Source organism: Trypanosoma brucei, chromosome 1, assembly GCF_000002445.2.
Source record: "Trypanosoma brucei brucei TREU927 chromosome 1, complete sequence".
NCBI classification, from domain to species: Eukaryota; Euglenozoa; class Kinetoplastea; order Trypanosomatida; family Trypanosomatidae; genus Trypanosoma; species Trypanosoma brucei.
Window position 1 is genome coordinate 708,999 of NC_008409.1, and position 24,992 is coordinate 733,990.

At 47.1% G+C, this 24,992-nt stretch overlaps 14 protein-coding genes across 14 annotated transcripts, besides 8 other annotated features; 10 read left to right on the forward strand and 4 right to left on the reverse strand.

Annotated features, from left to right (window-relative positions):
- Window positions 1-574: 574 nt before the first annotated feature.
- Window positions 575-3,310, forward strand: TB927.1.3270 (hypothetical protein, conserved; the record flags this gene model as incomplete). Its single annotated transcript, XM_001219024.1, has 1 exon — window positions 575-3,310. One exon carries the CDS (start codon window positions 575-577, stop codon window positions 3,308-3,310), a length of 2,736 nt encoding a protein of 911 aa, XP_001219025.1.
- Window positions 3,311-3,481: 171 nt separating this feature from the next.
- Window positions 3,482-3,487: a repeat region (telomeric repeat hexamer TTAGGG).
- A 392-nt stretch (window positions 3,488-3,879) lies between these two features.
- TB927.1.3280 (septum formation protein MAF homologue, putative) lies at window positions 3,880-4,737 on the forward strand (the record flags this gene model as incomplete). Its single annotated transcript, XM_001219025.1, has 1 exon — window positions 3,880-4,737. One exon carries the CDS (start codon window positions 3,880-3,882, stop codon window positions 4,735-4,737), a length of 858 nt encoding a protein of 285 aa, XP_001219026.1.
- A 501-nt stretch (window positions 4,738-5,238) lies between these two features.
- Window positions 5,239-8,205, forward strand: TB927.1.3290 (hypothetical protein, conserved; the record flags this gene model as incomplete). The annotated part of the gene is made up of 1 exon (XM_001219026.1): window positions 5,239-8,205. One exon carries the CDS (start codon window positions 5,239-5,241, stop codon window positions 8,203-8,205), a length of 2,967 nt encoding a protein of 988 aa, XP_001219027.1.
- A 235-nt stretch (window positions 8,206-8,440) lies between these two features.
- Window positions 8,441-8,446: a repeat region (telomeric repeat hexamer TTAGGG).
- Window positions 8,447-8,866: 420 nt separating this feature from the next.
- Window positions 8,867-8,872: a repeat region (telomeric repeat hexamer TTAGGG).
- Window positions 8,873-8,985: 113 nt separating this feature from the next.
- TB927.1.3300 (zinc-binding phosphatase, putative) lies at window positions 8,986-11,604 on the forward strand (the record flags this gene model as incomplete). Its single annotated transcript, XM_001219027.1, has 1 exon — window positions 8,986-11,604. One exon carries the CDS (start codon window positions 8,986-8,988, stop codon window positions 11,602-11,604), a length of 2,619 nt encoding a protein of 872 aa, XP_001219028.1.
- A 1,619-nt stretch (window positions 11,605-13,223) lies between these two features.
- On the forward strand, window positions 13,224-13,982 carry TB927.1.3310 (hypothetical protein, conserved; the record flags this gene model as incomplete). Its single annotated transcript, XM_001219028.1, has 1 exon — window positions 13,224-13,982. One exon carries the CDS (start codon window positions 13,224-13,226, stop codon window positions 13,980-13,982), a length of 759 nt encoding a protein of 252 aa, XP_001219029.1.
- Window positions 13,983-15,457: 1,475 nt separating this feature from the next.
- Window positions 15,458-16,507, forward strand: TB927.1.3320 (leucine-rich repeat protein (LRRP), putative; the record flags this gene model as incomplete). Its single annotated transcript, XM_001219029.1, has 1 exon — window positions 15,458-16,507. The coding sequence occupies one exon, from the start codon at window positions 15,458-15,460 to the stop codon at window positions 16,505-16,507; it is 1,050 nt and encodes a 349-aa protein (XP_001219030.1).
- On the forward strand, window positions 16,839-17,060 carry TB927.1.3330 (hypothetical protein, unlikely; the record flags this gene model as incomplete). The annotated part of the gene is made up of 1 exon (XM_001219030.1): window positions 16,839-17,060. The coding sequence occupies one exon, from the start codon at window positions 16,839-16,841 to the stop codon at window positions 17,058-17,060; it is 222 nt and encodes a 73-aa protein (XP_001219031.1).
- A 648-nt stretch (window positions 17,061-17,708) lies between these two features.
- Window positions 17,709-17,897, forward strand: TB927.1.3340 (hypothetical protein, unlikely; the record flags this gene model as incomplete). Its single annotated transcript, XM_001219031.1, has 1 exon — window positions 17,709-17,897. One exon carries the CDS (start codon window positions 17,709-17,711, stop codon window positions 17,895-17,897), a length of 189 nt encoding a protein of 62 aa, XP_001219032.1.
- Window positions 17,898-18,261: 364 nt separating this feature from the next.
- Window positions 18,262-18,267: a repeat region (inverted telomeric repeat hexamer CCCTAA).
- Window positions 18,268-18,384: 117 nt separating this feature from the next.
- Window positions 18,385-18,390: a repeat region (inverted telomeric repeat hexamer CCCTAA).
- Window positions 18,391-18,720: 330 nt separating this feature from the next.
- Window positions 18,721-19,191, forward strand: TB927.1.3350 (hypothetical protein; the record flags this gene model as incomplete). The annotated part of the gene is made up of 1 exon (XM_001219032.1): window positions 18,721-19,191. The coding sequence occupies one exon, from the start codon at window positions 18,721-18,723 to the stop codon at window positions 19,189-19,191; it is 471 nt and encodes a 156-aa protein (XP_001219033.1).
- A 348-nt stretch (window positions 19,192-19,539) lies between these two features.
- Window positions 19,540-19,728, reverse strand: TB927.1.3360 (hypothetical protein, unlikely; the record flags this gene model as incomplete). The annotated part of the gene is made up of 1 exon (XM_001219033.1): window positions 19,540-19,728. The coding sequence occupies one exon, from the start codon at window positions 19,726-19,728 to the stop codon at window positions 19,540-19,542; it is 189 nt and encodes a 62-aa protein (XP_001219034.1).
- A 714-nt stretch (window positions 19,729-20,442) lies between these two features.
- TB927.1.3370 (hypothetical protein, unlikely) lies at window positions 20,443-20,886 on the reverse strand (the record flags this gene model as incomplete). Its single annotated transcript, XM_001219034.1, has 1 exon — window positions 20,443-20,886. The coding sequence occupies one exon, from the start codon at window positions 20,884-20,886 to the stop codon at window positions 20,443-20,445; it is 444 nt and encodes a 147-aa protein (XP_001219035.1).
- Window positions 20,838-20,886: a sequence feature (Signal peptide predicted for Tb927.1.3370 by SignalP 2.0 HMM (Signal peptide probabilty 0.947, signal anchor probability 0.010) with cleavage site probability 0.359 between residues 15 and 16).
- A 265-nt stretch (window positions 20,887-21,151) lies between these two features.
- Window positions 21,152-21,157: a repeat region (telomeric repeat hexamer TTAGGG).
- Window positions 21,158-21,442: 285 nt separating this feature from the next.
- Window positions 21,443-21,539: a sequence feature (Signal peptide predicted for Tb927.1.3380 by SignalP 2.0 HMM (Signal peptide probabilty 0.968, signal anchor probability 0.000) with cleavage site probability 0.578 between residues 33 and 34).
- On the forward strand, window positions 21,443-21,835 carry TB927.1.3380 (hypothetical protein, unlikely; the record flags this gene model as incomplete). The annotated part of the gene is made up of 1 exon (XM_001219035.1): window positions 21,443-21,835. The coding sequence occupies one exon, from the start codon at window positions 21,443-21,445 to the stop codon at window positions 21,833-21,835; it is 393 nt and encodes a 130-aa protein (XP_001219036.1).
- An 889-nt stretch (window positions 21,836-22,724) lies between these two features.
- Window positions 22,725-23,213, reverse strand: TB927.1.3390 (hypothetical protein, conserved; the record flags this gene model as incomplete). The annotated part of the gene is made up of 1 exon (XM_001219036.1): window positions 22,725-23,213. The coding sequence occupies one exon, from the start codon at window positions 23,211-23,213 to the stop codon at window positions 22,725-22,727; it is 489 nt and encodes a 162-aa protein (XP_001219037.1).
- Window positions 23,214-23,772: 559 nt separating this feature from the next.
- Window positions 23,773-24,822, reverse strand: TB927.1.3400 (hypothetical protein, conserved; the record flags this gene model as incomplete). The annotated part of the gene is made up of 1 exon (XM_001219037.1): window positions 23,773-24,822. The coding sequence occupies one exon, from the start codon at window positions 24,820-24,822 to the stop codon at window positions 23,773-23,775; it is 1,050 nt and encodes a 349-aa protein (XP_001219038.1).
- Between the last annotated feature and the right edge of the window lie 170 nt (window positions 24,823-24,992).

Below are 24,992 nucleotides of genomic sequence, written 5' to 3' on the forward strand. Positions count from 1 at the left end.
TTGTTAACAAACTACCTGTTTATAGCTGTGAATATTGGTGGAGAGGTAAGAAAACAGGTGAGAGTGTGTAGATTTATGTGTATCGCGTAGGAAATTCTCTCTAAAAAGATAATTAGTCTTCACCACCGCGCTTCTTCTCACTCGCATCACAAAGAAAGGCGGCTACTGATTGTTTGCTAAGATAAGGGAGGAAGCAAGGGTATGATAGGGTCAACTGCACCTCTCATGCACATCATGTCTTAACGTGCACACATGTGAATGTGTGCGTCTATATACGTGTATGTTGGTTGCGTGCATAGGTGTGCGTACTTCTTTTTTGATATTATAAACAAGCAGGCCAAAGAAAAGTGCTGTGAACTTCGATAAGCCAGCCCTCACATACATACACACGTGTATGGCCGTGAGTTTGTGTTTGCACATCTTCCTTGCTGGCACCATCTTTCATTCCCTTCTGTTTATGTATCTTTCTAAGGTCTCTGAGCACGGTTAGAGAGGGGAGTAGCATCACACAGTCTCCAAAAAAAAAAGGAAATAAGCGAAAAAAAGTACAGGCGACGATATCAGCCGTGATTAGATGAGTGCATTTGCGCTGGCGACACGCGGAGAACCAGTGTCGTGGGAAAAGTTGGTAGTGCGCGCGCTGAGTTTCATTGACGCCACGCCAAGTGTGGCTGCTACCAATGCACTCCACGCACTCACTTCCTATAGCGCATCGCCTCCAAGCATTTACTGCGATGCGGCGGCCGGAGTCCGCAACGCGAAGCTACACAGTGGGTTGCTCCTTTCACTCCATCATGCAACAGCACAGTGGCCAAAGCTTTTGCGGCATATGCTCGCGCCGCCGCCAGTTATCGTGGGAGAGCAATCGCTTTCAATTAGCGGACCAGCAATGGAACTCTTCGTGGTGCTCTACAACGCCAGTGTTAGCAATTGCGAAGCGGGGTTCGCGGCGATGTCCCGCGCACATGCAGATGCAGCACGCACCGGTATGATGACAGCAGCAGAAACGCCGTCTTCATCTCCCCTTGCCAACAGCAAATCTGCCTTTAAAAGCTTCACTATGGGTGCAGAACTTGCCTTCCTCGCGGAACAGGCGCTAGCGGAGGGCGGCGACGAGTTGCTGCCTGCTGTCGATCGTCATTCATTACAGAAACAACTTGACTTCCGTTCCATACATGAGCTGGCAGAGTTGTGCGTAGCAACGGCGAAATACGTCTATTCTACAACCTCAGGGGCCGTATCCAAGAAGCATGACACCCTTGCTAAGCTTGCGTATGCCGCAGCAACGACAGCAGTGCCTCTAGGACTGAAAGCAATGTCCTTGCTGCTAACAGTTATGTCAAGGCTTCTGACGGCGGCGTATCACCGCCACATGGCGGAACATTACTACCGCTTAGACAAGGTGCCTGATATGTCACTTGTGCTCGGACACATCATGTACGCCATGAAGCTCTTGAAAAAAATACAGGTGGATTGCCCTGCTGTTCTTCGAGGGCATGCCACTTCGCAGAAAGCTCCGCCATCATCTTCCTCCGATGCGATGAGAAGTGTCCGCCAGCTACTTGGACAAATCAGTGCTAGCATTGTTGGAAACGGAGGGACAGGTGCAAAAGAACAGGGATGTCAGTCGATTAACGAGCTGGCGGACCTGTTGGAGGAAGGAGATATGATGAAAGTGTTTCCCCTTGCAGGAAGCCTCGTCCGCGACGTGGCCAAACTGCACGAGAAATACCAACATGAGAACTCGGTTGTGTATTACTCGCGGCCAGCGTCCGATGAAGAAATTAAGGATGACGTCCCAGAGGCAAAACTGCTTGATGTGGCGAGTGATAGTATTAGATACAGCAGCAATCGTGAAGAGCTGTTAGAGGTCTTGGCTAAGAGGCTCGACACCGATCTCTCTAAGTTTGCAGAACTTCCAGCTCCAGATGAGTTGGCCTCATCGCTGGAGGGTCGAGAGATGATGGTCAGAGTCCGCGACAAACTGAAGGCACTTCAGCAGCTCACCGCGGATGCAAAAGAGACTCTGAGCATCCCACACTTTGTGGAACCCACGCTGACGCAACTAGAGTCGCTTCTCCAACCATACGTCAAGCCCGCAATCCAAGATAGAGGTGCGAGTCGAAATGACGAGGGCAGCGGGGCCACTACAGATAGTCCCTGTCCACTAGACAGTTGCCTGGACGCAGCCGTCAATAATGTGGAAGAAGCGCTTTCACGACATCTTCAGGTCAGTAATGGGTTGTATCGTGCGAAGTGTGAGTACATTGGTGAGTACGTAGGACCCTTTGAGGTAACAGAGACACTCAAGAACAGACAACACGCGTGGCTCACGCGAGTACACCAACTGCGTTCTAGCGTGAGGAGCATTCTCATTCACCGTGACAAAAAGGTAGAGCTCCGCGAAACGCTCCTTCTCCCCGAAAGCACAGTGTTGCAACCGTGCCTCGCGAATGCTGTCACCGTTGTGGAGAGAGCCGGGGATTTACTGTCCTCGCTGGAGCCTAAACGGGCTTCCCGTGGCACTACTCCTCCCGCATCAGACAATTCTTCTGATGAACAGCTGTCCGCTGCGGCTAGACTTCAGGTTCTACTGGAAACGTTATGTGAGGCAGATGGTTCACTGACCGCAGCCTTCGAGCGCGCGCAGCCGCTTCGTGATGAGACACGGTGGGCGCGTGTGGCAGGTGTGCTGCGCGAAGCTGCTGAACTCATCGGCGAAGGGAACAATATTGTTAGCGAGGCAGTCTCGGCAACGGATGAAATGGAAAAGCAACAAAGTCGTATCGTCGTGCATCCAATTGAGCGTCTGCAGGACGTCGTCTTTGAAACGCCGAGCCTTCCTGGCCAAAGGAAGCGGCGTGGGAAGCAGGCGGAACCTCCTCGACAGCGAATGGCCACACCAACAAAGCAAGAACTGGAGGGTGCCTCATGTTCCACTTCCGAACAGGCTCCTTGCAGGAAGGGTAAAAACCGTCACACGGGGTTGGGGGAAAAAGCGGAGGTTGTCGAGGGCGTTAGATGGAGTTGGCCATCAACTGTTGAGAAGGGCATTCGCACTGAAAATACGAGTGGCGCCGAGTCACCAGCCGATAACGTTGCTGTTGTGGGAAGTGTGCGCAGTACCAAAAGGTCAAGGGAGGGAACGCCGCTGTCGCCCTTAAACTCCTCCGTCGCAAGTGATGCAGCTGGCCAGTTGAACATTCCAGAAGCGGAGGCATCTCCATTGTTCAAGCGTCGCATAAAGGAGCTCAACAGCGGCCGGATCGGTAGAAAAGGTGGTGAAGCAGGCGGAAGGAAGGGAAATTAACTGCGGGGAGGTAAAGCAACATGGCGCTGAAAGGTGTGATGGGCAGGATAAAATATTGGGGGGCTTTGAAGGGGACGTAATTTGAGGTTATGTCATACGTCTGGCGTGGGTTGTTTCTGAGTTGATCGAACAGATCGTTGTTGCTACGCCAACTGCAGCCAATTGGTAGTGTTAGGGCAGACTCAAACGTATATACATATATACACTGATATAACTTTCCCGTGCTCGTTTCTCATGTTGCACGTGAGGAAGGGAGCGGAACCCTTCCTTGTGGTGACAGTTGGACTAGCCATGGTCAGTTACCTCTGTTTGATGTTGCCGACATCTTTCACTTCAGGTATACAAACTTGTAGTGAACAGATGGGAAACAGTGGAGGTAACATCAGACAAAAAATGTGCTTGTACCAGTCATTTCTCTCACTTGAGCAACATTGTTATTTGACACGTTCTCAGTTTCGTATGCAACAGCAGAAAGTTCAAACATCCCGCTATTACGTCTTTTTTTTTCCATCTGCTTCCGCTCTGCCTTGCATGTGCACACGTGCCTGGTCCCTCATACATCCACAAACATGCACACGAAGCGGCAAAGGGAAGGAAGAGGGGAGTATTTCTACTCGTTATTCTCCAGTAGCAGCCGTGACCAGCACCAGTCCTCCTTTTGCCGGCCTTTAATGGTGCTACAGCATCTTGAACTTCTTCGAAAGAAGCGTATTTTGCTCGCGTCTGCCTCACCGCGGCGCCTAGAAATACTTAAAATCATCGGACTTGATGTCCACGTATGTCCATCGGGTGTTGCAGAGGATTTACCAAAGAGTGAGTTCAAGTGCGGTGGGGATTACGCTCTCTGCACTGCAAAGCTGAAAGCTAAACACATAATTAGACAGAAAATGGAAGCGGCCAACAGTGGCAGTGGGAAAACGCAAAGTGGTTCACGCAGTCGCTTGCCGTTTGATGTGCTCATTGCGGCTGATACCGTTTCGACGATGCCCGCTCACGAGGGCGACGGTACAATCGACATCATTGAGAAACCTTCGACCCGCGAGGAGGCGGCCGCCACGATGCGACGGTTGTCTGGAAACTCACATGAGATGTGGACCGGCGTCGCCATTGCTGTGGTGTGCGGAAAGAACTCCACAGATGACGATGGAGGCGTCGGGGACAACTGTGAGGAGTTGATACGTTGGTTTGAGTTGAAGGTGTGCACCACCGTGCACTTCGCGGTGTTGTCGGAAGCTGAAATATTGGCTTACACCAGCTGCCCAGATAACTGGGCTGGTAAGGCGGCGGGTTATGGTATTCAGGGTATCGCTGCCTGCATGATCCGCTCTATAGAGGGAGATTACTACAATGTTATGGGGCTTCCGCTTCAGGCTGTGTGTGCTTTGTTTGACAAACTCATCGATGAGGGGATAATTTCACACAATTAGTGGAGCTAGCACGATGGCACATATTTGCGGTATCCTTGTCAATGTGAAAGCAAAACACAGAAAGAGAAGAGGAGATATGAAGAAGAACAGGAGGAGGGCGGCCTCTTCCAAAGGTTGGCACGCAAAGATATGCGTTTGGTTGCCTGGGCTGCTTCATGAATGTTCACAAGGTGGGCTACAGGCATCGGGTGCAATATCCCATAAGTTCCCTCAACCCACTCCATCACAGTACCCAAACTTGCCCGTAACACCTCATGTTTTCCCCCCATTAGACGGGATATGCACATTTACATCCGTATATATATATATATACATATATATCCTTCTTATTGGTCTACGCAACGAATGTTTGTCGAAGCGAAGGGAAGGGAAACTGAAAAGGGGTACCAAGAGAGGTGGGAAACTAGTTAACTAGTGCTCTTTGGAGTGGGAGGAGGAGACAATCCAGGAAGGGATAGAGGGCTCGTTTTTTTCTTTTTCTTGTCAGTGGTAGTAAGGGGAATGGGATGTGCATGCATCCGCACGAAACCACCGCGGTTCAAGGGTTTTGTTGTTGACGCGTACCCAAGCGATAGAAAAAACGACAGCCCGGTGCAGGATACCCTCGGGAAACTGGAAAACTACGTGGCAAGCAACCCGGAGCGTATCCCACGCATATGCCGAAAGATATCCAAGCTCCTAGCACAGGATGAACGGCGAAAACACACGCAACGAATTCTCGTTGGGCTGAAAATGCTAAAAGAACTCATTGTGAACTCCAGTGAGGTGAGTGGATTTGTTCCCCACTCCATTGATATATGCGCCCGGCTGTTGAATCAACGGTACACGGCGGAAATACGCATTGCAGTGGCCGATGTGATTACAGCCCTGTGTTTCAAAGTTGTTGGTCACCACGATAGGGAACACTCATGCCATCTCCTTAACCACAGCAAAGACCGGCTCTTACCGCCGTTACTGCAGATGTGCATGGAGAGACTGACAGAGGTGCGCAAAAGTAGTGACGATTCAAAGGCAGAAGACGGTGGTGGTGGTTTTACCATGGAACTGATGCGCTGCCATCATGCGGGCGTCGTGGCACTGGGAAACCTTGCTTTTTGCCTGCAGGGTGCTCTTGCAAACAGTGTAAGAGGGGTGGAAACGGCCTTTTTGCTTAACCTTTTGCATGCGGTGTCTAATGGCGGCCCTGCGATGCAGGAGCAACAGTTCAACATGCTTCACGCACCCGATATGCATGAATTCAGCGCATCTACGAGTTACAATAGTAACGGTGGCGCCGACGGGGGTCCATTCCGCAGTGTGTTGCTACCTGATGACAGAAATGAGTGCACAGCTGTGCGCATTGCCGCCGCTGCATGGGGAATTGGCGCTATTGCATCTTGTGTGCCGAGCGTCAATATACGTGCCTTCCTGCAGAGTGTTCAAAACTTTATCACCGTTCATCGTGTGTGGTCACCACCGCTCTTTCCCTGTGTTGTGTTCCGTTCGCTGACCCACGCGATGGAGCGCCGGCCACAGCGGCTTGGCTTCTGCGTATGCAAGTTTCTCCATGACTTCGGCAAAGAGAAGGCAGTGTCCACGAGCTCTGTAAGCAAGCGGGAAAGGGGAAAAGGGAAGAGAGGAATGATGGCTCAAAATACCGCAGGTGTGCTTTCAGGTGTCTTGCAGGCCTTGGTTGTGTGTGTGAGTGAAGTGCGAATGATTGGTCGAACACCACAAATTCTGATCGACGAGTGGCCAACTGACGCGGTGTTGATAGACTCGAGCCTTGTCGATGGGCCAGCAATGGAAATATTTGAATTACATCTCAAGTTGGTGTTGCGATTACTGCAGTGCGCATACAGGTGGCAAAACGCCCCTCAACTGCACCAACTTCTGCTTAAACTTCTTTACTGCTTGCAGAGGGTGTTGTCGACCTCCACACAAGGCCCTGTGGTCACTGTGGCACTCCAAGCATTGGCGGAAGCGGCGTCATACATTCGGACAGTTCCGTTTGCCGACCGCAGCGAACTCTCCGCTGCCTCATTTATCGAGCCATACCTTCAAAGCAGTGGCAGCATGCGGCCACACATCGCACGGGTGCTTGCAGGGTTCCTTTCGGGTGCCCCTCCATCCGTTCATACGCCTCCGGACGAACTTGCGGGAGTTGTGAAGGGTCGGAAAGTGCGAGAGACGGCGGATTCATCCACTGAGCAACTGGAGGCGCACCAGTCGCCACTTTTGACAGACGGACGTGACGTCGCTACGGCTAAGGAATGGTTGCTCTCAGTTATTGGTAAAAGCAGGGATGACAATAGTGACGTCTCCGCAACGTGTGTTGTGGAAGTGGGGAGGGTTATGGGAGCCCTTCTGCAGGGGTGCGGAGCAGCAGAACTCAGTTTCGCGCTTGCGGTCGCTGATATGTTGCAGTCGTTTGCCTCAGACACTAAAAAAAATACGGATCTCCACGTGGCGTGGTCGCATCAGTCACTCGTAATTCTTGTTAACTGCTCCATTTTTTGCGGTGCCCCGCAGTTATATCGGTATGCTACAGAACTTCTTGAGCAACGCCACAATGCCGGGGAGCTTTCCACACATTTTTGCCACAATACTGAAGGCGATACGATACGACTCATGCGTCCAAAGCATGGCAGCCAACAGGAAGGAGGACAAGCCAACTTACAGCCACTACGCACACAACCGATGGATGAGCCACCGGTGACAATCCGCGTCGACATGGATGTTGTCATCAATATGGTTGCTGAATATGCAACTGAAGAACTAATGAGTGCGTTACGCTTCCCTCCGCAAGACAACAGGGCATCAAAAAAAAATACAACCGCAGTCGCGGATAGACTGAAGGCGGCGGTAGCAGACGCCTCCTCAGCCGTACGGCATTCTAAGCAGAGCGTTGAGCCACGACAACATCAACAAAAGGGCGGTCAATCTACGGTAACAGCGGGAGCACAGCGGGATGCATGGGTGTTTTATCCCGGCATACTTGACGTACCAGCACCTGAAGCCGATGGCAAGAGTCAAGCAAGTGAGTGTGGTCCCAGACTCTCTGTGATAGTTGATAGTGAAAAGATACCTGCTCAGGATTCAGCTGAAACAACGCATGGTGTAGGCGGGCAACCGTTGTTTGTTCTGCCGGTACGGGAGCGTATTGCAGAACTGCTTGCAAGGCATAATGTTGGGCCAACCACAACATTAATACCTCCGGGCTCCAATTTCACACCACTTCCCCTTCCGTTGGGTGTACGATCACTTCATGTGGACCCGACGGCTGACGGCATGCCCGCTGAGGAGCCGGCCCCACAGTCCCGTGCCACTAACGAAAGGAGAGTAAAGCAACATGAATTCAGCAACGGCGGCTGGAAACGCCACATGCCAACGAGTAGCAATGGTAGCAAAGTTGTCCACGGTGACAGTGCGGGGAGCGATGACGCTGACGGAGCGTCTTTCAGTTCAATTAGTGCGTCAAGTGTCTGATCCGTCAGAGCGCCTCGAAAAAAAAACTCAGGTGGGCGTCGTCTTTGTCAGTTGTTATTTCTGTTACTTTAATTTCTATCGTCAAACAGTGACAATCCCAATTCCTTTAGTCTGTGTGCCTTTATTTTCTTCCAGCTCGAACTACATGCACTTCCAAACAAGTAAATCTTGTTGCTGTGCAGTAAAGCGCCCGTGCTATCCGATGCACGTGCTCGCAAGAGCTTTGCTTTTCGTGTTAGGGAATCGGCTCCCTGGTAAACACGTTAAATATATATATATATATATTTATATTAATACACATATTACCTCCCCTCCTACCTCTGCCAACGGCAAAAAGAAGTGTATAACGCGGTGTTTTTTCACGCTATTTATTATTTTTTTTCCCCCTTTCGGCACAAAGTATTTATTACACCTCTACTTTCTGTGCCTGTGCGATTTTCTCCTTTCTTTGTGTGCGTGTGCGTGGTGTTTCACCTTTTGGGTGCACTGCCCCTATGCCAGACACATGAACGAACACACAAACACACCACTGTCGATACGTGTTGCACAATGGCGTCCTTTGGGCACCAATTTCTTCTTACTTATTTATCACTTCTTCTCTTCATCATATCCCCCTTCTTTCGTTACCCGCATGTATTATTCATTAGGTTGATAAGGGGGGTTAGGGTTAGGTCGAAGGGGAAAAAAGAAAAAAAAACGGTAGCTTTCAAAGGGGGAAACACTCAACGCCAGCAAACAAAGTTACACCAACAGCGAGCGAAACGGGTAAAGTGAAACATCATGTCGTTGGGTACGCCATGTGGGCCATTGGACGGCGAGAGGGCTTCCATCGATCTTCAGCACTGCAACGCGGACGGTGAGGCGGCGGCGCTGATTCAACCAACAGTGACGGAAGGCCTACCCGTCGCCTGCGCTTTCACAATAACAAACTATCGTTTTACTATACGCGAGTTACCCAGTAGCAACGAGAAGGATAAGGACGAACACGGCAAATGTGAAGGCCTTCACTTCTCCATGCCGTTGCTTTCAATTGAATCGTGGAGTGCACCGCGTGTGGCAATGACGGCGGCACTCCGCGCCGTGTTCCAGCAGGGCCGCGGGCAAACAATACCCGAGGCGGATACGGGCGTAGCGGAAGCGTCGGCAGCTTCCAAAGGGGGAGCGGAACTACCGGCGTACAAGCTGAAGATTTGCACAAAACATCTTTGGGATGTGGAGCTTCTGCTACAGGGAAAACGCATGGAGGGTACTGGAAGGAGTTTAGAGGCACTTCGCGTTGTCCAGCATCTGAAGGATATGCCAGCCTTTGAACTCTATGCAAAGAGATACAAGGGCCGCCCTGAAGTTGAAGACCCAAGCGGCGATGCTGGACACAACCATGAAGGAGGCAGCGGCGGCAACGCGGATGAGGATCTTATCAATTCTGTTGAGTTTGGCTGGAACTTGTACAATGAGGACCGGGAACTGGAGCGGCAGTTGTGTCTTTCTCCGGGTAGTGAAATACCAAGCGTTAGCGATACACAACGGGCGGGGCCGATGCGAGACCTGCGCCCATGGTTTCGGCTTACGCGAGTTCAACAGCCGCTTAATAGGTACGGTAGGACACCAACGTATCCTTTCCGTATCGTAGTGCCCAATGCTGCCAGTGATGAACTGCTATTAGATGTTATGTCGGCCCGTTCACGCGCACGCATTCCGGCGGTGTCGTTTGTTTACCTCCGCAATGGCGCCGCATTAGCTCGTTGCTCACAGCCACTCACGCGCTCGTCGTTGATGCGCGCCGACGGCGAGTTGTGCAGCATGTTGACTAACGACTACACCGAACATAATGCTGCGCCCAATCAAGATATGAGCAAAACCCGTGCTGCTGCAGCAGCCGTGGTGGAAACTGTGGCACAAACCTCCACAAAACCTCCGCCACCCCTATTCGACACGGACGTAGAAGAGGGGAAGACATCGGGAAAAGAAACTTGCGGTTCCTCCCCTGTTAATCAGCAGCAGGAGGATTTGCCACGGCGGCAGCGGACACTCGTAGTTATGGATTGTCGCCCGTATTCTGCAGCGCTGGGTAATGCTAACTTAGGTGGCGGATATGAAAACGGTTCCACGCACTACTTTTGTGACGTGAGGTTTGGTAACATTGAAAATATTCATGCCGTCAGTAAGTCCTTTGCAAAGTTGAAGGAGCTCATTCAGCGGTTCAGCGGAACGGAACCGAAAAGTGGCTTCCTTCAAAAGTTGCATGAAACCAAATGGCTCCAGCATATACAGAATGTGATGCAGTGCTCGAATAACATTGCGGATTCGCTTGAGCGTGGTGAGTCTTGCCTCGTACATTGCACGGATGGCTGGGATCGCACCCCGCAGACTGTCGCGACCGCAATGCTCCTGTTGGATCCTTTTTACAGAACCATTGTGGGGTTCTGTGTGTTAGTGGAAAAGGAATTTTGTTCGATGGGCCATAAGTTTGCTGAGCGTTGCAGTCACCAAGTGAAGGGAGACACGGTTTATGTCTTGGACCCTGGTGTTTCAGCGTCAGACACGGAAGCGCAACCTCCAAGCCAACAACAACATCAGCAGCAGCAGCAACTTCAGCCCTCACCCATCTTTGTGCAGTGGATGGATGTAGTGTTTCAAATTGTGAGGCAATTCCCGCGTCGCTTCGAATTCACCCCGCGGCTGCTGGAATATCTGAGCACTGAGGTTTATGCCTGTCTTCATGGAACGTTTCTCTGCAACGGGGAAAAGGAACGAATGTTTGAGGGAGTTCGCTTGAACACAGCCTCCATATGGACTGATATTGTGCGGACTGCATTGAGGGAACGGGAGGGAAAAGCACCGCTTTACTTTGTTAACCCCGCATATGACTCAGCGGCGGCGTGGGAATTCATATCAAAGAGGAAAGGATGTGGTATCAATCGCATCTCCCCCAATTGCAGTAGCAAGCGCATTGTATTTTGGGAATCCTTTTATTTGCGCCATGATGGTGACACCGGCAGCACCGAGTTGCTCGATGCATTGGCATACGAACACATGCACCAAAAAAGGGGTACCACAACACCTGTCGGAGTTAAGTTTCATGAGGAATGGGAAAAATATTTTAATGACCTCATCCGTGAGGCCTGTGAAGCCCGAAAACGGGAGGTGGTTGAAATGAGGAACCTTCAACAAAATCTCGAAGTGCAGCGCCCTCCCCAAGGCGTGGATTCAACTTCACGGTCAAGTGGTCCGAAAATGTGTCATTGGTGTCATAAAACTTTCGGTTTGCTTAGTAAATTCACTACTGTGCGGTGTAGTCACTGTGGACACATCCATTGTAGTGACTGTATGGAAACTGAAGTTAAGGGCAAAAAACTCTGCCGTAGTTGCTATAGTGCACACAAGTTAAATAGTGCATAGAAAGCTCTTTTTTTTTTCCCCTCTCTCTATCTCTATCTCTTTCTCCCTCTTTTTCAAAATAAAATAAAATAAAATAAAAATATAAGTGTGTGAGGAGGGCGACGAGGAGAAGAGAGTGAGGGGAACAAAAGAAAGGAAGAAGGGGGAAAAAAACGAACAGGGAATTGTGAAATGAGTTGATAAATAAATCGAGAGAAAAAAAAACAGCATCAACAGGATGGGAAAGAAAAAGAAAGAATTATTTAATTGATCATTTAATTAATCATTTAATTAATTTCAAGAAGGAAAAAAACTGAATCATGTTTGTTGAAGAGGGCAACAGAAAAGGAAGGGGAAAATAATGGTAATAACAATGCAAAAGAAGAAGGATTAAGAAGGAGCAGCAACGGTAAAGGGACTGTGATAATGGTGCAAGGAAGGAAAAAAGAAAGGCGAAAAGGGGATGAGGAATATGCTTTTGTGTACTTTTACTTTGTTTTGTTTTGTTTCTTAAAGCGGAATTTAGGAACATTTGTGTCTCTAAAGAAACTTCACACGCACACGTACACACGTATATATACATTTATATGTAAATAAATACACATGTATGTATGTGTGAAGGAAATGCATTTAAATCTTCACTTCCCCCTTTTTCCTCCTCTTTTTTTTTGTTTCTTCCCTTCATTCTCAACTTATCTTTTTATATTCCCTTCCCGCCCGCGTTTTCACTCCATTGCTTTGAAAAGGATGTGCGCACATCCGCTCCCATATATATATATATATATTTGTACATATTCGTATTCATGTATTTTGTAATTTACTGGACAGGCTGGAAAGTAAATTCTTTTCTGTTTCCATTTTGTTTTGTTGTTTAATTTTTTTTTCTTTTTTGTATTCCGTTTTTTTTTTCGTTGTTGTCGTTGGCGTTGTGGCTCTGGTTGCTCTGTTTTCCTGTAGGTGCTGTTACTGAAATTATTAGCGATGCCAAATATTTGAGACTCCCTTTTCCTGCACATGCAATATGCAACATGCACAGGCTTACGTGAGTAAAGTGTAAATCATTATTTTCTTCTTTATATGTGGAGAAAAAAAAATTTAATGGATTTTCAAAAAAAAAGGAAAAATACGTTTAAATCCGGATATTTCTCCCCTTCTTTTTTTTTGCATTTCTTTTCCGTTTTGTCATACATACGAGAAAGTAAAAGGAAGACCAAGAGAAGACCAAAAAGGAAAAAATATATAGGATCTAAGTAAATAAAAGAAAAAGTTTTTGCTCATTACCACCAAAATATAACAAGAGTAAATAAAAGAGAGAAATTATTCGGTACAAGCATTTCATTTTATAGATTTTCGCATAAACATCATATCGCAATCCAAGAAAAAAAGAGAGAGATAAAGAGGAATATATATATATATATATATATACAAACATAAAGACGGAAAAGTAAAAAAAAAAGAAAAAAAAAGAGCAACAACAACAATATAGCACTCAAGGAGAACAAGCACATTAATTAATCAACTGAGGAAGGCACGAGTGCGACCCAGAGGTTACACATACAAAAAAGAGGGAAAAGAACATAAACAAACAAAAATATAAGGAGAAGAGACAGAGAAACAAAAGGAAATAAATAAATAAATAAATGGAAGAAGTACTCGATAACAAAGAGACCAACTTTGAAGCTGCAAATAATACCGGCAGCGAATGTGATGTAAGTTCCTGCGGCTCAAATAATGGCGTTGATGAGCATCGGAACCGAGTGGTGGCGCTGCGACCCGCTGATGCTCTCGACGCCCCGCTGCACTTAACGGAAATTCCCAAACAATTCCTTTTGGAGCCCGGAGCGGCGGGAGTTGGAGTTGGAATTGGAACCCGTCAGTTGGTTCTAAAAGACAAAACGGAAGCGGCGCAACGCTCATGGCCTCGTTTTCGCGTCCCTGTTGATCGACCGCTTCCCCGAGCCGTATGGTCCCCGAGTTGTCGCCGCCGTCGCCCATCACAAGTGGAAAGTTATCTGGCACCTCTTTTTACAGCGAGTGGTAATGAAGAAGAAAAAGCCACTTTATCATTTCTTCATCCCCCGGAAGGTAACCCACGGCAGGTGGTGGAGGAACGTAAAAGGCAGGAAATGTCACAAAGGTGGGTGGATGCTGAAGGAAATCCCCGCCTGTCAGTGGCGGAGGTTCCCATACGCGTACCAAACCTTAAAAAAAAGGTACCAAAAGATTTTGTCCCTCAATGCGCCCTTGTCTTTACGCAGTCGCGTATGGCTGAAGTGGAGGAGACGCGAAAGCGACAGGCGGAAATCGCGGAATTGTCGAGTAAACGGCTTTCAAGACAAATGAGGGACGATCGCTTCTCAGAGGAGCGACATGAGGAGGAAAACACACCAATGGCGTAAGTTGTTGCTGGCGGTTGTTTTGTTTTTGTTTTTGTTTTTGTTTTGGTGTGTGTGTTGGTGTTGGTGTTGGTGGTGTTTCTGTTGGTGGATGAAAGAGGAGAGGAAGAGGAACGTGTATTATCTTGTTTTTGAGCCGGTGTTCTCTTGTCTAATGGTAAGTAAAAAAACAAAAACAAAAAAGGACCTGTGGAAAAGGCGTAATGCCTTCCTATTATACATACTGACAAGCTTAACGAAAAAAAAAGAAAAGAAAAGAAGGATCTCAGAATGAGGGTTAGTTAAGGTGTATATGTATATATTTTTATATTTTTTTTTCTTTTGTATTTTTCCATGATAGTTTCATATATCAGGAGTGGCATGTATGTATGTACGTACGAATGAATGAATGAATGTATGTGAGTAAAAGGGGGGGAGGGGAAAAAGAAAAAAAGAAAAGATGATGCAACGGTGCGTGGATGTGTCGATGCAGTGTTTGAGTTTTGTTTATATAGGTGCCTGTACGTGTGTTCAAAACGCAAGATTAGCAGATAATTGATATGCGCGCACAAACACATTTGCATTTACTCATATTCACGTGGCTCGGTGTGCATTGCACTTATTACACATTTATTTATGTTCGTAAAAGGCATGGACTCATGCGAACTTTGTAACGCTGTCAACGTATATGTATATATATATATATATATATATATATTCCACTTCTTTTTATTATTTTTCTCTTTTCTTGTCTTTTGTCTTTTACATTTCAAAAGGGAAGGAAAGTGTGAAGACAGTATGGAGTCAAGTCACTTTAAAAGGTGAGAAAGGATGAAACACGTGCAATTAAATTGCATATAATATACGAAATGCATATAATTTACATATTATATGAGCAACTGGAAGCAAAAAAAAAACGAAAAAAAAAAAGGCATCATCGCGAATATTAAGTGCTTTGGAGATCGGACCGTTAAGACACGCGCAGGCGGGGTTCCCCAAAAGTTATCGGTGCCGTTTTTTTTTTTTTTTAATAAGAATAAAAATAAATAAAATTTACCGGGTTCCGTCAATATTTCACAGTGGTGGTCTCCCGATTCGCGACCCGTGCGGGTGGCGCCGTTTTTCATAACAAAAACAAGTTTAATGTGCAAAAGGCATTTAAAAAAGAAGGGGAAAAGGAAAAAAGCGGCTGAAAAAAAGCGAAGTGAAGTAAAGTTTTTATTACTATTGTCGCTGCTATCACTATTATTATTATTATTACCATTGTAAAATGCCCCTGTTGCTACCTCGTCCATAAATATATGCTTAATGTTCACTTTGCATATCCATGAAGAGTTTGTTTGTTTTGTTTTGTCGAAACTGTTGGGCTATTCCGTACTGTGACAACAATGGAAACGGAAAAAGAACAACAACAATACTTCCAGGCTATTTACGTTTTCTAATGTTTCGTTTTGCCTTGCAAATATGTGAAAACGTGGGTTGGTTGAGGCCCCGGAAAGATGTCGACATCAAAATCTGAAAAAGGTGAAGAAAGTTTTGCAGAGGGAGAAAGTAATAACGAAAGTGATGATGACAGTGGTAATGATGGCGGGCATGAAGCAAATAATAATAATAATAATTGCAACAATGGAAGTGCTGAGGCCTGCACAAAAGAAGAGACACCGGTGGCACGGAACGGGAATAATAGCGAATCCCCGCCACAACAAGAAGAGAAACCCGCCACCCAGTCCAGTATTCTTGCGCTTTCTTGGTGTTGGGGAATGGTGGATCTTTTAAGGCTGAAAAATTTCACAGAGTTAACAGAGGTGAATGTTAACAACTGTGTTGACCTCGCAACTCTAATGGGACTGAAATATTGCAAGAAATTGAAAAGACTTAATCTCCACAAGTGTACAAAACTACAAGACCTGTCGGAAGCGGGGAGTTGCTGGAGGTTGGAGACTTTGATTGTGTGCGAATGCGAGCGACTCGAAAATTTGAGAGGGTTGGGGGGTCATCAGAGATTATCGTGCGTCAGAATTTCCCGCTGTGGGATGCTCGCCGAGGTAAACCTCGACGGTACCGTAAAGCTCAAAAAATTGTCCATTGACGAATGCTGGGCACTGAAAGAGGTTTATGTAACAAGATGTAAAACATTAGAATCGGTTGCACTTGTCGACTGCAGCCGACTAAAGAGTTTGTGTGGGCTCGTCCACCTGGTGTCTCTAAAATCACTTAATCTGGAGGGGTGCATAAGCATCGCGGAAATCGGGACCTTGAACACAAATAATAAGTTGGAAAGACTCAACCTTGGAAATTGCTTTATGTTGACAGATATGGAATTTCTGAATCACTGCATGAAGCTGAAGAGAGTGGTGGCTCTGGGAGTCCCCATAGATGAAGTGGTGAAAAGTAATTTAAGGAATAGGGGCGTCAGAGTTATTGATGAAAACGATGTGGATGAATCATACAAGTGTTACCAACGACAATATCTGGAACGGGCATCCGTTGCGGAAAAGTCGTTACAGTGGGAGGAAAATGTTAAGGAAATTCTCTCGTACCCTCGTTAATGTGCCATACAAAATTATAGGCTTCGCAAACTAGTGAACATTATACATTGAACATATGTGCATACATGACTGGTTTTGATTGCATTATGTCGCCAGCCTTCTAAAGCTGACAACGCTCAGCTTAGTTGACTTACGCTTTTTACATCCCAGCCCCTGCACGTGGTAGGGCTGGGGCACAAATGACACATAAAGAGAAAGAAGGAAACTAACGCAGAGAAATTGGAAATGAAGAGGGAGGAAGCCCTTCAGGTATTTGTCGTGTGGCATTTATGTTGCAGGTTTGCAAACTTTTTCTCTCAGTTACTTTACCACAAGGGAATGTAGAGACTGGATGAGGGAATTGTCCGTATGTCCGTCACGACAATGGCGGGGAGGAGGCGTGGGTGGGAAACGTAACTCAGGGATGGCTGCGCGTCGCCACGAAAGTGAGACACGGCCTGCCAGAACCCTGAGCCAGGCGAGTAACCAAGCACGAGATCAGGTTAACGAAAACGGGAAGCAGGAGAACATTGCGAGCTCCTCTTTTTTTTTTCTTTTCCTCATGGTGTGGTGAGGCTGTGTCCCGTTTTAAACACCTAAAACACTTCCTGGCATCGCCGTCGAAGGGCAGACAGGAATAGACGCGAAATGTAACTGCACTTTTTCGCACTTGCCGGGGCGCGCCGCAGGGGGTGCACAAACAGCTGGGAGGGACAAGGCTGCCGGCACGCCCCTCATGTTTCATTGGGTTCCGACGCGACGCGGCAACGGGGACTCGCTTACAAACGGATTTGAAGAGAGGGGGACCACCCATAAGCGAATTTGTATTCGTTTTCCGGCGTGACGCTCCTCTTTTTCTTCCCCCACCTCGCCTGACGATACTGAACAAGCCGCTCACGGGCCTGGGCTCCTCAACTTCCGCCGCGGTACGGGCACAGGCAATGGAGCCGTCTCCTCCTTGCCGTGCGGGTGAAAAGAGTTAGCCCCATCGTTCCATTCCGCACTTCGGCACCACCCTGCATTCAACCCCCAAGGAGAAATTGGCGCGCGGCTACCCACCCTCTGTCGTGGGATATCGCGGGTCCCTGCTCTGTCGGGCCCGTCAAAACGCCAAGATCCCTTATTTGCGCGATTTCATCACCCATGCCGACGATCCTTGGGCTCAATCAAAAACCCAGCGCGGCAACAGCAACAAACGACCCACTGCGGCGCACAAATTCAAATGAATCACGACTGCCATCCGACGGCATCTCATAAACCGGTATGCGCCGGGGCCCACAGCCGATCGCACACTTCTCTAAGTTATCACATCGTTCCAAACTCCTACCGGCAGCAAAAAGGCACGCCGAGGAAGCTTTTCTTTCCGCCCCCCCCCCCCCCCCCAACCGAAGGACTTACGAGTTTTCTTTAAGCAGGCAGCAGCGGCAATAAAGAGGGGGGCGATATATTCTGGGTCAAACAGACGCCGAGCAACATTCGCGGCGTCAGACCCAAAGCCAACGGAAGTAAAGAAGTTGCAACCGTAAAAACAGGAACACAAGCCAAAAATAAAAATGGTAAAGAAAAAAGGAAAAAAATGGGGACTGCGCGACTTAGCACGTGCACATTAACGACCGCTAAAGCAAAGAATACTCCGCACGTAATGCATTTACGTCGCTTAAACTTCATACGGTAGCAAGCACACGCCACAGCGAGCATAAATACATATCAGATTCATCCATTTGCTTCCCATCGTATTGCAACAACGTTAGCAAACCTTTGCTTCATGCTGCAGCCCCTAATGATAAAGGTGACCATCCGATCCCACAACGCCAACCACGAAGATCCAAAGCACTCAAGATCGTTGGAGTTATTCACAAAAACATGCTTGGAAGCGTTTCATCGCTCCTTCACACAGTCCCTAAAGGTTTAAAAAGCGTTACCGCGATAGCAAGGAGACCCAAGTGAGTCACCCGTGCCAAAATTTTGAAGATGCCAACAAACAAATATATATCATCCTAGTTACGGTTCAAATATATTGACCGGTGGGTGGACATGAACACACACATACACACATGCAGTTTGCACATGTCAGGAAATTGTGCAGCAACGTTCTGCCTGAGGAATCAAAAGGTGAAAACGGCTCCCAAAACTTGCAATAGTGGGCGCCTCAGCTGAGGAAATCTTCACAAAAATAAGGAAAGCAATGGTTAACCCTTCACTTCACTACCCGCAATACTCCACCGGAGGTGCCAATGACAGATGGCCACGCAACGGACTTCACCGCGGGGACTTGGCTCGACCAAACAGTTACCAATACTTGGGCGTGGACCGTTGAGTGCAATGACACGATAACCACACACCCCCGGCACAACAAAGGTGGAACCATGGATTCGCCTTCGGAACCTCAAGAAGATAGACAACCCGCAGCGTCACATTTCATAGAATTCACGTTCAGCTGCGGCTCCTGCGCCAAAAAGAAACTGCACGTCCTTTCCTCCTTCCTTAACAGCCTCCCCCACCCGTCAGTCAGAAGTTATTGCTCGCATCTTACTACAGGTGCATACGGAAAACAAGCGCCACATTCCCCTACCCACAGCAAAGAGTTGGCGCTCGACCTACCATTCATACCCACATTCTTGTTTTCCCCCTTATCTCCCCACATGGTTTCAACTCCCGTCAGCGGTTCACAAGTACCAGTATGCTTCCATAAGGCGAATATCTGACAAGAACAATTCTTTCCACGATGACCAATGTTTCCTGTGCGAATCACCGCAGTAAGGAAATGAAAGGGGATGAAAACCTTCACTTCCATTACCTTAAACAATGCAAATTTACATTACACGACCTTTCTCCCACACATACACCATGTTTCGCAGCGCACAACAGCTATTCGCGAACCCTGAAGTCTGACTTTCCCTCAGAAACAGTCTGGTTGATAATGTCAAAGAAAACTCTCAAACATTAACCAAAGTCTTCGTAGCTTTTAAAAACATCAAGACCTGCATATCGGTTAATAGCCTACTCCTCTTGCAGACTTGCTCGACCATTTGATTACATACCCCAAGTCCTCATTATCGATTGACTCCCCGTTCCAACATATCAAGCAAAAGTTCCAAGTACCTCCTGTTTTGCCGTTGGAGCTGCTTCATTTGATTAGCAAATTCTACACGTATATCCTGCAGTTGTTTCTGCTGCTCATCTCTCAACTGCTCTGGTTGTGCAGTGGAAATAATACCCAACTTTCCCAGCTGTTGGCGCATATCCTCCGCCGTGCGTTCATCGTCATTCAAAGATGGCACAAAGTCGCTCAGAATATCCCTAGATCCCTTCAGCGTCTCCATCGACGATTTGGATTGATCTGGGGTGGCATTTTCTGTCACTTGAAGCATCGTTTAGTGGCGCTTTCGCCGCTTGAAAGCCAGTGTGGGAAAGTGCACCCTGGCCCGTGACATTCCCTTGGCTCATCATCAAAACGGAAAAAATAAAGTCGTGCAGCTGTCTTGCGTCTTCCGTGGCCACAATATTTGTCAGAGCCTCGACGCCAAGTCAATGTATAGGGAGTTAAGCTCTGTTTTGCCGGCCGACCGCCGATCAACATCCCCCACCAAATCCCGAAGTGGTTTTCTGTGTACCTCGCCTCCGCGTCCGCAACAAACGTTCCACATAGTCACTCACTTTAACCCTCTTTTTTTGGAGCACGTGCGTGCGGTGCGGCGAATGCAAATAGAAACCGGTAAATATGTTTACAGTCCAAAGAGAAACAACTCAGTGAAGAAATAGCAAGTTTTTCCGCAATGGTATCGCGATTGCGGCTCCCAATTTTCAACGTTCCTCAAACTACTGTTAGCCCAGCGACTCCCAACAAAAACAATTATATGGGACCAGATTAAACCGACTCTGACATTTTCACGACAGAACCACCCAGCTGAATCACAACTCAGTGGAACCACCCGAACAACAAAAAGCACATGTACTCAAATGGGGGGGGGGTCCGAAGCCTTTCCCCAAACAAGCGCGGTATACCATTTCCTCGACAAAATAACACTGACAAAGAAACCGCACACAAACACACACACCTCCCATAAATTTACCCCAGCACATTCACTCACAAAGGCATAACCCGCATGAAAATGCATGCGCGTGCATGTGTTTGGCGGCATGTGCCATACGATGCCGCTTAGGAGTCGGGCGCAAAACAGGTTGTGTCTGCCGACATGGAAGAGGAAATTAGTGATTTTAGATGCACAACCGAAACTGCGACCACAAAAGAAATGGTTCAAGGCAATGGACCGGGCGGGGGACGGGAACCCCAAGCAGACATAACAACACGGTGAGAAATAATGAACGAAACATTTACCAGCAGGGAATGGGCCGCGCAAGGCGAACCCACAAGCAGAGAAACACAAACACATTAGCATATATTTATGTCGGTATGCTTCACCATACGGTTGTACAGTAACAGACGCCCCGTCGATAGACTCAACCGCTTTTTCTGCTCCTCTTTTTATTTACGGGAAAATGAGGAACTGAAATAATAATGACAGACTACAGCGTGTGTTTCACGCCTTGCACACACACCTAATTCGTAGCGACAAACTTACATAGGTTATTACGAGAGTAATCCTCTCCATGTGGTGAAAAGGTGAAAGGGAAAAGTAGCGCCTAGATGAGTTTTGCGCAACGCCCTAACTTGAACTCAGCTGCTACTGTATTTTTTTATTCTTTTTATTTTTCAACTTTTAGGACATGCGAACGCAACTGCATTACGCGTTGGGAAATACACACAGCAACAAAGCACTTCGGGATCGTGCCAAAACAACCATGCATGTATGTATGTATATTAATAAAACGCTTTTACTTGAAATGTAACCTCCCTAGAGCTCATTGGAAAATATAACGGCCCTTCCCGTTTACCCACCCTCCTCGCACAAAAACATACATACGTTTATGCATATGTGGATACATTTATAAGATATGCAATGGAAAGGGTGGAAAGGGAACAACAAGACGGAATTAATGGTAGGAGTCGTCATCTTACGCCTTTTGTCAGCCCTATCCCATGGCACACGCGCACGCACAGGCACTTGCACTTGCACTTGCACTAAACACACTCCGAAAGCACAAGTCAGCGATTTGCGTGTAAAAACAAAAACACGAGCAGACTCTACGGATGTAAAACAAAAAAAGCAAGTGGTTTCCATTAAACATAAGGCACGGCAAACAGCACAGATATTTTTCCACATGTATAACGTCATATTGTCTTACATTTTCCATGATGAGTATCTCACCACTGGAGTCACACAAATGTTCCTCTCATGTATTCGAATACCGACCTTCAGTACCGTGCCCACAAGTATGCACTCGTGAATTTCAACATCAAACATAATAAAGGCAGTCCATCACTTAAATATAAATGTGTGATAAGTTCGTTTCGGAGTTCCCGCGCCTTTTTTCTCTCTTCTTTTTCTTGTCCTATTATTGCCTTGTTATTATCATTACTATTGTTGTTGTTATTGCTTTTGTAAGCCCTTTCGACTAGTGTGCCAAACTTTCGCAATTCGGAAAGATCCGCCCCCGCTCAGCCCACACATACGCACTTCTCTGTTTTAACAGCACGGAGAGAGACGGATGTGTTTTCATGCGATAAATGATACACGACTTCGTTTGTTTTGCTTCAGCCATATATGCTGCAAACCCAATCTCACATCTCCTTTATACGGCAAACTTATACGAAAATGACACATAAAACCAAATAGTAGAGATACCTTTTTTTAAAAAAAAAATTAGAAAAATAGAATTCAGCAAGTTGCCCTGAAAGGAAAGAAGATGTGCACCGCCCATAAACCACATACACACATACATGTGTGTGTGTATGTGTGTACATATGTGCAATGAGAAAACGAAAGAATTAATTAACTACATCACTTGAAGAAAAGGAAAAATACAAGAGAAATTCATGGGAAGAATTTTAAAAATAACCAATAGGAATCATCATGCTCGCCACCAGCATCAGCCACAAATAAATAAATGTGTGTAAAAGAGAGAGAGAAAAAAAAAAGAGAAGAGCCTTCAAATGGCGGTAAGAGTGAAGTGAATAACAATAATAATAATAATAATAATGATAATAATAATAATATTTTCTGTGGTGATAACAATAAAACACAATAAGTAGAAAGTGTAGGGTTGGGGAGAAACAGCTGAGCCGGGGCACAGGAAAAGGAAATAAAAATAAAGGGAATGAGATGTTGTACACAAACTATTTGGATTTCTTCAGACGACTGAATTCCACAGTGAATTGCGATACGGATACCGCATTTCCCGATTTTTCATCATATTCCATCCAATCTGTGCTCAAATCCGCTGCCTCAAACGTCGCTCCCTCCGCTTCCACCACCCACTTGTCATCAATCTCCAATTCCGTAGGCGTCGCTCCCCGCACTTCAATTATCAGTATTGAATTCCCATCGCCTTTTCCATTATCCTCTTCAGGGCGGTACGTGCCGTAACTCTCGGGGTCAATATGTGCAGTGATGAGAGTTTTGCATGAAGCGCATTTGAAGGCGGCGTTACGCGTCCCGCCACCGCCGCTGTCACATTCCTCGCTCTCATCAACATAAACAAAATTAGGACTGAATTCCCTGCAGGCATCACATGTTACTTTCAAACCCCAGTTGCGAGGACGCATTGGGCGAATACAAACAACACCTTCCGTTTCAGCGGACACCGAAAGGCGGTAAAGTGGCATTCGTAAAACTTCAAAGGGATTTTTTTTTAAAAAAAAGGGCTGTTAAGAGTTGAAAGGCAGTGACAGTGCGCAGCGGCTTGCGTGTGTAAGTAATAAATGTATTTGTTTGGCCTTCCGTATGTGTATCTGCAGGCTTACCTGCGTCTTTTCTTACTTGTTCGTATCTGCTATGAGTACAGAAATGGGGAGAGAGGAATACTGATGATGTCCCTCAATCCTTACACGATGTTTCACGTCCAACAATAATAGAGGAAAAAGTCTTGTGGCGGGTGATGAGATTTTGTTGCTTTTTGGGGGAGGAGGGAAATAAAAAGGGGAAAAAGGAGAACAGAGCTCCAAAAAACAAAAAACAAAGGAAATTACGCCACGTGGTGGAGAAACATTGACAAGGAATACAGCAGAAACGGCCTGCGATGCGACACGGTGGACAAGAAAACCCCCCACATTCTTGGAGGAAATTAATATTCGCGTGGTGACGGTAGTGGTTGGGGAGGTGACCACTTTAAAAAAAAAAAAGAGAGAGAAAGGAAGGAAGGAAGTGCAGAAACAGTGCAGCAAGCTAAACACCTGCAATACGCTGCGTGCAATAGTCGTCAATGATAGCAACACAAGCTAATGCAAACTTACGCGCAACGTATGGATAATATGACTCTGGGGCATTAAACATAACACAATTTGCGGTAATGTGCCAAACTGCCTGCTCCAGTTCCTGTAGTGTCCTAATCACATTGCCCTTCTCTCCACTATTCGTTGCAATCGAAAAATGTGGTGGCTGAGAAACCGCAGATGCTCTCGATGTCACACCGCCATTTCCTCGCTCACGCTTCCGCGATCCAACGCCTACATTATTTTGCCCCGTAGGCAAGTAAGCACCTGACTGATGTTTGTGCAATTCATAATCACGACGGGCCGCTAACACACGCCTCTTGACGCACATCAGCGAGAGTGGCTGATGAATTACCGTAACATACGGCCCGGAACGGACGCCATTAAACTCCATCACGGTTGAAGGAACAACCGGGGCTAAAAACACGGCGGCGCCATCCACAAGGGTGAATTGTTGTACGAGATCAATGAGAATATCTGGGCTTATAAGTTCCCGCCGCAAATTGTGCCAGCGCGCCTTCTGCTCAGAAGTGAGTTTACGAAATGCCGCCTCCCGGCCGCAGAATCCACTTTCATCCCATACCGATGTTGCGACAGTTGGTGAACCACTCAAAACACCAACAGGAATCCCCGGTTCCCCGCCTGCTGCACCCGCTGACACTTTCGTCACATCCAACACTCCCACAGCCGCTGATGTTCCGGAAACGGAACTCCGATGAATGCCTGCTAATGTTGTTGCTGTTGTGGTGGTGGTGGTGCTTTCAATGCGCTGCCGCAGCTTTTCTGAGAGTTTATTACTAAAGTCCTTGCAGGCGGCTTCCATTGCGGGACGGCTCCCATGCACCTGAAGGTAATGATAATACAACTCCTTCACACGTGTCGCCGGGAGCATTAGTTTGGTGAGAGAATAAAAAAGAGATGAAATCAACAACCAGTCGTGCTCTTCCTCCTCGGGATCCACAAGTCGAACCATCAAACTCTGTAACACATCGACATGTCGCATATACCCCTTCTTTTTCTTTTCTTTTGAGTTGCACAGCCGTGTGGCCGTGAAGAACCGAAAGAAGAGTCAACAGCACTACTAAGAGGAGGGGGAAAAAAAGCGCACACACAAGTATATCTTACCTGAAGTTATTCAAATATATATAGATATATATATATATATATATTTGA